This window comes from Triticum urartu, chromosome 2 (genome assembly GCF_003073215.2).
Source record: "Triticum urartu cultivar G1812 chromosome 2, Tu2.1, whole genome shotgun sequence".
Taxonomy (NCBI): domain Eukaryota; kingdom Viridiplantae; phylum Streptophyta; class Magnoliopsida; order Poales; family Poaceae; genus Triticum; species Triticum urartu.
In genome coordinates, this window is record NC_053023.1 from 17,476,283 (window position 1) to 17,488,162 (window position 11,880).

At 47.1% G+C, this 11,880-nt stretch overlaps 1 protein-coding gene and 1 pseudogene across 1 annotated transcript; both read right to left on the reverse strand.

The window, feature by feature from the left end:
* Window positions 1-1,327: 1,327 nt before the first annotated feature.
* LOC125535192 lies at window positions 1,328-5,424 on the reverse strand (annotated as a pseudogene).
* Window positions 5,425-5,540: 116 nt separating this feature from the next.
* On the reverse strand, window positions 5,541-10,118 carry LOC125535194 (phosphoglycerate mutase-like protein 1). The gene is made up of 10 exons (XM_048698237.1): window positions 9,959-10,118; window positions 9,306-9,367; window positions 9,077-9,184; window positions 8,026-8,105; window positions 7,768-7,930; window positions 7,348-7,422; window positions 7,167-7,255; window positions 6,250-6,369; window positions 5,952-5,996; window positions 5,541-5,866 (listed from the first exon to the last, which is right to left on the reverse strand). Exons 2-10 carry the CDS (start codon window positions 9,363-9,365, stop codon window positions 5,752-5,754), a joined length of 855 nt encoding a protein of 284 aa, XP_048554194.1. The 5' UTR covers window positions 9,366-9,367; window positions 9,959-10,118; the 3' UTR covers window positions 5,541-5,751.
* Window positions 10,119-11,880: the final 1,762 nt, after the last annotated feature.

Here is an 11,880-nt window from a genome sequence, read left to right on the forward strand (position 1 = left end):
ATACTTCTTTAAGAGACACATCAACCGACACATACTTTCTGAGGGACAGGAGCGGAAGGATGCAATGGTTAATTAGCAGAATCACCTGTACATTACAATATGGAGGTTAATTACACTCCTCCGTCTCAAAATGCAAGACGTTTTTATAGGCTACTTTTTTGCGAAGAATTAATAAAGATACTTAACTTATCCAGCCATTGTATTGAACATAATAGGTGATAAAGGATCCCCTTGATTTAGCCCCCTTCCCTAGATTGAACAACTGTTCAACATCATTGTTTACTTCAAGGGAAACACTACCTTTGTAAACAACGTTATCAACCCAAGCTCTCCAAAATCAAAGAGAAACTCTTCCCCTACCAGGCTTTTTTAGAAATGACCAGCACGCCTTGTCGTGGGCTTTCTCAAAATTGATCTTTAAAGCCTCCATATCAAAATCGAAGAGAATCATTGTTTACTCCACCCAACTTATTATTATATAATTCGTGGGTGGTTTCATGCAAAATAACAAAGCCTCCATAATATACTGGCTTTGCAAAAAAAGCCGTTTGTATTGGCTATATGATATTTAAGAGCCACATTGATAACCGGGTTAGAACTCCATATAGATTACATACAAAGCAGAATTTCATAATATACTTGAATTAGTTGTCTGTGCCATAGAATCATACAGATGCATCGCATTCCACTAAAAGAATAAAATGGTTAAAATACAACCAATGATGAAGCGGGTCAATAAAGAGGACATAAGATTTATATATCAATCACCAGTATTGATATTTTATTTCTGTGTGAAGATCCTCCAAATAAAAGAGAAATATATGAGGTGTTCCTTTTTTTTTTTTTGAAGCTGAGGTGTTCCTTCTTTGATGTCTAACTATCAACGATGACTCGTAGAAGCAAGCCATGGTTAGAGGCAAATGAGCCAAGTAAATGCAAAAAACAACACGATTGGTAGATTCATTTCTAAATGATGCTAATTCAAGGTGTAACTATTTTTTTCTTTCAATTTTACAGAAATACTATGCTGATTGATTAATGCATTACACTGTATGGTTTGATATGGGGGCCGGCAGATAAAGAGGTGGCACAATATATGTACAAGCAAAGTATGTTCATGTTTATAATTAAATTAGTCAACTAAAGTATTGTTATTATACCTGTTGCATATTTTCTTATGATATTATCATTTATAGTTTCATACAAGCATATCAATATAAAAAATGGATAAAATATGTATTGAAAATCATATAAAAACTGAAAACAACACTTGTACTAGCATCAAAGAAATCTAGCAACTTCTCAAATGTGCGGGGTCATCAGTTGACGCACACATCCAGCTTTCTAGTACATGATTCCTATTCCCGATACATCCCGGTTCAAGCATATCAATATAAAAAATAGGTAAAATATGCATTAAAATCATATAAAAACTAAAAACAACACTTGTACTATCATCGAAGAAATCTAGCCACTTCTCAAGTGTGCGAGGTCATCATTTGACGCACAAATCCAATTTTCTAGTACATGATTCCTGTTCTCAATTTGTATCCCTTGAATACATGTATGGTATTTCTTTGTGGTTTTTGGACTACAAAGGCTATGGTAGGGACAGTGTCACCGGTGCCAGGGGAGTGATGTCCAGTTTTAGCTCCTCCGATCGCAGGGAATCCATGGCGTGCGTGATGGACGGCCGGCTGCTCGGGTCCTGGTGCACACACAAGAGCCCGACAAGTAGCACACGCTCCATTTGTTGTCGCCCAATACTGGACTCGCCGCCTATCAACCTGTCATTTGCAGCCTCAAGGATCGCATCGTTGTGGTACAAACTCGTTACCCATGACGATAACGGAGGCATACCATCGAGTCTCGCCGTTGGGTCCCTTCCAGAGACCATCTCTAGTAGGACAATGCCAAAACTGTAGATGTCTGATTGCCTGTTCCGCTGGCTCGTGTTAAGGAACACAGGGTCTATATATCCCCAAGTGCCCTGCACAAGATCTGTGGTCTTTGACCCGGTTTCTTGGTGAACAAATCTTGTCAATCCAAAATCACCTAATTTGGCACCATTTGAAGACCCAAGCAACACGTTGCTGGACTTGATATCACCATGTACAATACACTGTTGGTGTTGCTCGCAATCTACATGGAGGTATTGCAGTGCAGAGCCTAGGTCGAGGATGATCTCGTACCTGTTTTTTCAAAGAATGTAACCATGTGTTATGTTATGTAAGAGAAAAACTGAGTTCAATGAAGCGATGTAAATGCTGTCGAGCTGGAATTACAATGCATACCTCTTGGACCATGGTAACCAACTCTTGCCCTCGTGTAGGTGTTGATCGAGGCTACCCTGTGGCACAAGCTCATACACAAGAAAGAGACGTGTGCACATGTCATCCCGCCACCAACATATAAACTCAACGAGGCTCCTCTGGCCATCGCAGCACCAGCCTATCAATTCGACAAGGTTCCGGTGCCTGAGCCGACTCGCAATCTTGAGCTCGTCCTTGAACGCCTTCCTCCACTTGCGTGATGATGTTTGCTTGAATATCTTTATTGCCACCGGTCTACTTGGACTTGCCAGTTGGCCCTCATAAACAGAAGCAAAACCTCCTTGCCCAAAGCTTGTTTTCCTCTGCAAATTGGTTGGTTGCACATGCCAACCTATGATAACCAATAGGCCCAAGGCCTCTGGCAAGAGCTCTGTAACGCTTTTTTCTCATGAATAGCTGCCATCGACGGATGCCAACAAAGATGCACATTGCAATGACTCCAATAACTGGTCCAGTTATTATCTCTACTAGCAACAGGGTCTTAGGTGCAGGAGGGCGACTCCCGGGGCTCTCACGCGGCGGATCCAGGGTGGAGTCAAATGACCAGGAAACTATTTGGTGTAGTTCAACCGCCACGCCAGTGGCACCGGAGAAGCCGATGGCCACTAGATTAGGTAAGAACTGCCTGAGGTCAACAGTCGTGTTGACGCGATACGTCGTGTCGCCGATCTGGAGAAGAGCTGCCAGGATTTTTGTATCGTTACCGTAGGTGATGTTGCAAGTCATTGGGAGGCCAGACGTTAGGTTCCTGCCAGGCACGGTGGCGTTGGTGTAGGCCGTGAGACGATGGAGTTGGTGTCAATGCCCATGTGGCTGCCGCTGGGGTCGAAGCCATCGTTCAAGTATGTGTCAAACTCAACGGCCACGGCTCGGTCGTCGCCGGTCGCGACCGTGCCAACGCTCTTGTTGAAGAGGCCGAGATTCCCGCCGCCCATCTCACGCTCGGACTTGGGAATGTCGGACGGAGGATAATGCCCGAGGAAGAATGCCAAGCCGTCGCCGGTGTTTGTATTGTTCACCTTGATTTGGAAGGTGAAGGAGGTGGTGAAGCGGGCGAGCTCGCCGGTGACGGCATCCCATAGCGGCACGGGCGCCGCGAGGAACACCCGGCCTACGCTGTTCCCGATGTTTGGGGTCAGCTGGATCGTCCGAGACCGGGAGTCGTAGTAGGCGTCGCCCTGGAAACTGAGGTCCCGGCCGTCGTAGTCGGGGTGGGAGAAGTTGGAGGTGAAAGAAATGGAGGAGGTGGCACGAGGCAGGTGTGGAGACCATATGGAGCAGCAGCAGAGGAGCATGAAGATGTGTAGTACTATTTGGTAGGAAAGGCTCACGGTAGCGGCCATTTGCTGCAGCGTCTTGTTTGGAATTGGAAGCTCGTCAACAAGCTCGCCTTCGGGATTTCTCTCCCCTTGGGTTGAGTTTTTATATACTCTAGCTTGACGATGAAATTGCCCCTGGCAATGTCCGTCAAACATAGAGGGTTAATAAACCAAATGACAACAATATACAGGCGAGGAAAACTATGACGTGGATTTCCGGGACATGCGGCCACGCGATGCCGTAATCACGTGCGTCTGCAAGCACTTCATGATTGCTACTTTTTTGTTTTGTTTTGAGACAATCGTGATTGATACCTAATATGGCCCCACGTGCAATACTGCACAGCATAATTGCTTACGAAATGAAATACGCCCCGCTATACCCCTTTGTGAGTGGGCCACAACAAATTTACGCTTGTAGGATTGTCTGCTAGCGATCCGCCCCACGGCTCCTTGGGGGGGGGGGGGGGACCCTCCCCCGTCCCCGATTGTTTACTGTACATCTTCCTCGAACCGGGACCCGTGGAAGAATAGAAAGCGGAAGAGGATATGGCTTCCGCAGAAATGGAGATCGTCGGGTTAGCCTATCAAAGCTTCGTTTTTATCCGTTGTTTCCCCCCATGTTTTTGGTAGGAATGAACGAGACAACCTTTAATCATCTACCCGCTCTTACCTGTCCTTCATAGGATGTCGACATTTTTTGGGGGCATGTACTGGATCTGTGTGCTCGAGAGGTTCATGTTGGTGTATTTACGTTTGTTTCAATGTGTTTACATTTGTTTTGTGATTATTATGGATGGACTAATTATGTGCGGGTCGATTACAAACTTGCTAAAACGCTGCCGCATGCACACAACGGTTCCTAGAAAAAATTACTGATGGACCACCTCCCAACCTGCGTGAGCAAGGCAAGCCAACCTGTGGTTGGTTGGTTAGAGGGATAGTGGTATCCCAGTCCACCAGGGTTCAAGTTCTGGTGCTTGCAGTGGAAGAAGACGTTCCCTTCGATGACGAGGCACCTACGGTGACTTCGTAAATCTAAAGATGACATGCCGGCTCATTCTCAAAAAGATGCTCATAGAGGTAGAGTGTGCGTGTGTGCTCATAAGGGTGAGTGTATGTGTGTATGTATGAGTGCTTGCATCTATACTGTGTTCAAAAAAGCCTGCGTGAGCAAGCATAACGTACTAGCGAGTACATGCAATTTGAAGAGCACAAAAAAACATATGAAAAAAGAACGGCAATCCCTACGCAGAGGGGATAAACTTCAGAGTTTTGTGAAGGAAGAACGATCATGGCCATGGCGGATACATGCATTGCACAGAGCACAAGAAAAGATACGTATAAAATACCACGGCACTCCCTACGCAAAGGGGATAAACTTCAGAGCTTGTGGAGGAAGATCATGGCCATGACCAGCAGGCTCGCGAGGTCAAGCATGAAAATGTTCTTCAGCAATGCCTGGTTCCTGCTCGAGAAGTGTGACGTGGAGATGGACCAACGCGTGCGAAATCAGGTGTCCCCAACGCGCGCTGAAGTACTATATGTACTTGTTCTCCCACTTTCAGAAACTGCATTCCAGGCAACGGATAAGAGGGAGTGGAGGCATCTTGTTGGCCATGTGGTGCGATGGAGGCGGTGTTGAACTACTCCGGAACAGGGGCGAACACATGCTATGGAACTCCGGCAAGAATGGGAGGGATGGACAAGGAGAACAAATTAGCCAGCTGAAGCAACGTTATACGGCATCGATGTATTGGAGTAGCACGAATCACGTGGTGATGATAACGACCTCCCGTGGCTGCATGTCTACACGTGAATTATCGGGAAAACTATGTGCTATCTATCTGACCAAGTCTATCTGCGAAGTCTCCCAAAGAGGGGTACGTGTATAAACCATCCTTATTCCCATGAATTTTTGGGTGCGTGTTCAGATAACAAACATAACGAATCATGTCGATCATACACTCCGGAGACAGATGGCGAGTCCTACCCGCTCGTCTATTCTTCGATTTCAGGCATGCAATTCAAACTTGACCATTGTCAGCCAGAACCAGGGTTTGATAAAGGAATCAAAGACATACATTTGCTCGGCAGTCTCAGTTCTTGCTAGCTTCTTCAGCCTGCTTCTTGTCTGCGACATTGCTGGGCATATCGAGCCCGGTTGGTATCTTCCCAGCGAAGTTGTATGTACAGGTATCCGATCCAAGCTTACTGCAGCGTTGCAAAGCATATCCACATTATACAAAAACAAAGCATTAACTGTCAACGTTACCGCTGAAGAAAAACAAGAACTGACCTTCTGTCGACCAACACCATCGACCGGAGCTCACAGTTGGCGAAGCTGTATATAACCAAGTACTAGTTAGATTACTGAGATTGCAAGACAAAAATTCTCTGAACAAGCAACTCTATCAGGTCATGATATGATATCCCAAGACAGAGTACAAAAGATTTTTTTTCCTTTTCCCGGAAAGAAAAACTGTCAAGTTTGCTTATACTTTCTATGGTTTCAAGTTCCAACGGTTACATCTGGCAAATAGTGTGCTCTCTTGAGTTGATTGCTCAGTTGCAAGGGGAATGAATGCATTACTTACACCTTGCCCAGTTCCTCTGCTACGGTTGGATGACACTCTTTACCATACGTGTTCAGGGTGTGATACAAGAAACCACAATGGGTGACAATAGCAATCTCTTTCTCCTCCCTTGTCCATAACCTGCAAGCACATCCGACGAATAGTTTAATTTAATCTAGCTAATCTGAGGTTTGTCTTTCTCAATACATGCTACACATAAATCTTCAGCATCTAGAACTTCCTAATGTCAAATTAAATGCACTTCACAATCCTTCACCACCAGTTCCAATTTGTCTCTAAATCACGCAACAAGTCTTGACGGAGATAAAGTAACATATCTGGTCAGCTTCTGCCTTCCAGTCCATACATGAAAGTGTGGCAAATAACTAACTAGCTAACCGATTCTATGGAAGATATGGGAGTCTTGACCGTCTTCGGGAATAAAAATCATAGCAAGTCGACAACTGTTCGAAGTATCTGTAGTGACTTTGAACCTTGGACTCATCGGTTTAAAGAACCGAGTGATAAGATGGCCGCCCAGTCGCAACTATCCCACCTCACAGATCTCCGAGGCCTTGTAACTTCTCTCTAACACCAAGACCCTTGGGTCACTTCGAGTAATATATAATAATATACAGGTGGGGAACCTCCGCCCGGCGGTGATTCCTCAAAAAAGAAAGTGAGGCAAATAACATGATTCTTTAGGAACATGGGACTCCTGTAAAAGTGATATAGGGCGTGCAGATGAATATTATCAAGGTACTCCCTCCTTAAACAAATATAAGAGCGTTTAGATAACTACTTTAGTGATCTAAACACTCTTACATTTCTTTACAGAGGGAATACTTGTGTTTCATGTTCATAAAAGCAGAGCATCAGGCTTATATTTTCAAGACATTAATGAAAAGAAACTAATCAATCTTATAAAGGAAAATTACCAGTCAAACAAATTCATGCCCCTGGCAACAACAGACTCATCTGTTTCTATGACATCAGGTCCCCAAAGAACATCTTCATCATTCTCTATCTGTAAAGAGTGTGAGCACACGTATATTAAAAACACCATCAAGACACTGTGTCATGAACTGTTCTTGTGAATTAGCAACAGTAGGTACTTGCCAAGGAAAAATCAATGGCAGGAAAGAGAGTACGGTATCTTGTTATGCTGCTCCTCTTGTCGGAGGTAAGAACACTCTGCATTTTATAATCAAATACAAAATCAAATATTGAGAATATTTGTCAACAGAGCATTGCTGATACGGGAGAAGCAGACACAAACAGGGGCTTCTGTTCCATTATGCATATAATGGAACCCGGCTCCCAGTTTGGGACGCGTATGGAAAATAAAGAGACACAAAGAGGCACACAAAATTCTCAAATGAGAGTATTCGACTTAGAGGTTAAAATAAAGGTGAACAAGTTATTCTAGCAACTGCGAAAATAGCCTGTTCTAGTTAATATTTAACACAAACGAACATAAATGAGGCACTAAATGATGAGACACTTTTATTTATTTTGTAACAAATGATAGGGAAATACCAACTTCTCCCTGCAGGCCTCAACTGCAAGAAACGGTGGGCAGTTCAAACTTGAAATCGGCTGACGTCCACTGTCTTCTGCACCTTCTACCATTAATGGGGGTGCACTTACTCCATCAGTATAGTTCCCACCACCAAAGACCCCCACTGCAGTTTGCATAGTCCTGTGAGCTTGGTTCAAGTGAACATAAAAAGCTTAGAAGAAGATCCAGAACACTGAAAATGTACAAGAAGGCCAGAAGGTCAAGGAAAACTATACCTCATTAGAGGGGAAACAATAACCAACTCAATCTTTTTTGCTAGTCCAGATTTCGTCACATGCTCTCGCAGGCAATCAACCTACAAATGCATTTTAATCAACATCCATGGAACTTGAAAATCCCACATAAAAAAAGTCGAGTGGTATTTCGATCAACATTATACGTCAGGGCCAGAAAAGAACTCAACTAATTACACAACTGCAGACAAAAGACTTTCAAATGAACATGCCCAAAAAATGGATTCGCAGCCTTAACGGAATCAACTAAAGGCATTGCAATGTCATCCAAAACAAGGTGGTGTCATTGTGTTCTGATACAACTGGGGTTAGGGTTGATATCTCTAGTCAGAGGTTGATGCTAACACAGGGGACTTAATTTTTTGAAGGCGGCAATAAGAATCATGTGAACTACTAACAACCTAAGGTTTTGCATATAAAACGGGTGCTACTCTATGAGGATTTCATTAGTAAGGAAAAAATATTCTCTAGGATTTCAGCCATGAAAGCTTGACAGAATAACCATAAACAAAAGTATTGGACATTGCCATAATACTGCTAACTGCCACAAATGCATTCGACAGAAGATGCCATCTTCCAAATAAAGATTAAACATCATCAATGAGGATCTGTTCCTACGTGAGGTGAATGAATTGAGTATCGAACACTTGAATTACAGAAATGAACTTCTACCACTAAAGCATCATGACATGATGCCACATTTACACATTTCGATATAAACAATCTTAACGTTTGATAATATTGTACCATGGATGGCCTGATATCATGAGCGCAACACATGATAGTGAAATACAGGCTACCATCCAATCCTGTGGCGGTGAAACACAAAGGCAAAATGAATGGAGAAGGGCTTTTCTAATGTGCTAAGAGAGCATTGGTGCTTCCATTTCTAGTGCTCGTGTCAACATCACAGACGCATTTTCGCCTTAAATATCTGACTAAAAGCACCACCTTAGTTGGCCATAGAACTGAGAATGCTAAGAGCAGTGGTTGGAATGCATGGGGATAATGTAAAGAAAACAAGAAACCTTACTTGGCTCCAGCCCAAAGGGGTAAGTTGAGCATCAAGCAGCGTAGGTGAAGTGTGGTCTATAATATCCGACTCTTCTGCCGCGTTGTGAAAACCATGGGCATGCCTCACCTGCACACATTGGTTACACGGAAACAGATTGTTCACACTTCTCTTGCAGGTTTGTCACCGGTAATTGATGCCACATCCTTGGGTAAAAGGTAGACTCAAAGAGCAGCTCAAAGTGCAGTACCAGGTATATGGTTTTGCATCGGTGCGCGGGATACAGAGCTGCGACGGCTCCGGCCTCCATTTCTGCCCAACATAAACGAATAATCATATTATCATCCATCGACGAACTAGACGGGGTAAAGACAATGTAATCAGACAGTTGCAGGCACATCCAGTTTGCTAAAACTGCAACTTCCTGGCAGTGCCTCATGCTTTACAGAATGGCATGTATGTTGATTCGTTGAAATGGAACATTTTCACATGGTAGGAACGTTGACGCATCGACGCGTGCTTGAATCAGCCAAAGAATCAGTTACATAGTACTAAAAGGCGTCGACTCTCCATAACTCCATTGGTTAGAGAGCATATGCGCTGTACTGGCAGTGCTATAGTAGTATGAGCTAAACGCGGTGATTCCAATCGGACCGAGAGATCAAACTCCCACTAGTAACTCTCACCGCACACCAAACATGGGTTTAGGACTGGTAAAAATCAACCACCTCCCATGCCTAATCCCCTAGAAAACTCCCATTCCCTTTCTATAATATTGCCAAACACGCGGTCGAGATCTGGCGCTGCGCTGCGGCGGAATGGTGGAGGAGAAGGTCAAGTGCTGGGAAGAACCCTCTGCGAGAAACAGGACAGGGAATCGATCTTTCCATGGTGCGGCCGTACCTGAGGAGGAGGAGGAGGAGGAGCTAAACCAAGTGTGGCGGCGGCGTCGGCGGTGGTGGTGGAGGTGGAGGAAGCCGTCAGCCGTGTCCTCTTCAGCTGCTTGATTTTTGCTTGGCAAAGCCGGAGGCCGAGCACGCGCGCGTGCTGCCCCATCGCCATCGTCTCTCCTCAGCTTGGATATTTTAAGGTTAAAATAGGCATCTGATTGGGTTTCTCTTTCTCCTATTCAGATGCCAATTGTCTTTGTGTTCGTCTTATTATGGAGCGACCATGTGTGTACACCCTGTAAGTTATTCGGTGAATGAACATGTGGTAGTTCCTCTAAAAAAGCCCTAAAAGAAAATGCCTTTTAACCCTAAAAAATGCCTCTTTAAACATCTGAGTTGTGTGTCATTTATCATACTCATCTCATATATGAGAGCATTATGAAAGATTGCGGACGTGTTTGGGCAGCACCCCACGTAGGATTTGGCCTACACTGGGTCATCTTTTCTCTTTCTTTATTTTTTTCTGTCCCTCTTCATCCCAATTAATCACATGCATGTGACTAGAGATGGACATATAAAAATAATAATAACATGGTTGTGTCCCACGGATAAACAACGATTCAAAATGAACATGTCCGCACACCGACCCGCCCTCTGGCGGAGACACTTTCCTCCCGCTCGCCCCCCGCGAGGCGACGGGAGGAACCCTAGCGCGCCGCCGCCAACTCCTTCCCCGCCCCCTCCTCCTCCCTCGCCGCCGCCAGAGGACGCGGCCGGGCGAAGCCTGGCCGGTGCCGGCGGCAGCGAGGCCTCCTCGTCTCCCCTCCCAGCGGCCTTGGCGCGGGCCGACGCGGCTGGATCGGGGTGCCTCGCTATCCCAGGGCGAGGTGGCGCTGCGGCGCGGCGGCATGGTGATGGCGCTGCGCGTGGCGGTGGCGCGACGGGCTGGGCGTTGGAGGACGCGCCGGTGTGTGGAGCGGCGGGGGCGGCGAGCGGCTGGTGCGGGCGGTCCTGGCGGCGGGCGGATCTGGCGTGACGGCGGTCGCGTTGAGGCAGGGCGTCAGTGGCGGGCTCCGGTGGCCTGGGCCGGCTCCTGGCTGGGCGCTGCGGTGGTGTGGGTCGCGGGCGACAAGGATCTGCGGGCGGCCGCCCCTGCCCTGGCTTCGGGCTGGTGGGGGTGGCGGCGCAGTGGTGGTGGCTGGCGGGGCGTGTTGGTCGAGTCCGCGTCCGATTCTTCCTGGTCGGGCGTTCGGACGTCGGCGGACAGCGCGAGGAGACATCTCCGGTGAGCTCTCATGGCTGCAGCTGCGGGTCGGTTTGGTCTCCCTCGTCGGCAGGCTCGCGGTTGCCGATGGCCTCGCGGAGATGTGTGTCGGCTACCATGGTCGGGCGACATGGGGGTGCTCGCAGGGGAGCTTGGTAGGAGGGATAGGTGGCCTCGATGCGGTCGCGCCACCTGTCGCCGGCACGGTTTCCCGGTCCGGATGCGTCTGCTCCTCCTTCTTCCCCTTTCCCCTTGTTCGGCGGGGAGCTTGGTTGGAGGGATGGGTGGCCTCGATGCGGTCGCGTCACCCGTCGCCGGCACGGTTTGCCGGTCCGGATTCGTCCGCTCCCCTTTCTCCCCCTCTCCTCAGCCGCGGGCGGGTTGGCGCAGGTTTACCAGCGGAGTGTCTGTGGGTGGTTCCGTCGGTCGAGGGCCATCGGTTGGTCCAAAGCTGGGGCCTTTGTGTAGGTCTTGGGGTTGTCTGGTTGCAGGGCGGCGGCTCTGGCGGCGGGAGGCGCGACGTTCATGGGCGGAGCGTGCGTCTCAGGTGCGGGCAGGCAATCATGGCCGCGTGGGTGGCGTGGTTGCGGGTGGTTGGCAGAGTTCAGGTTCAACGGTGGGGTGTGAGTGCCGGGGTACACCACCTGTCCAGTACTTTGACTGGCCGACGG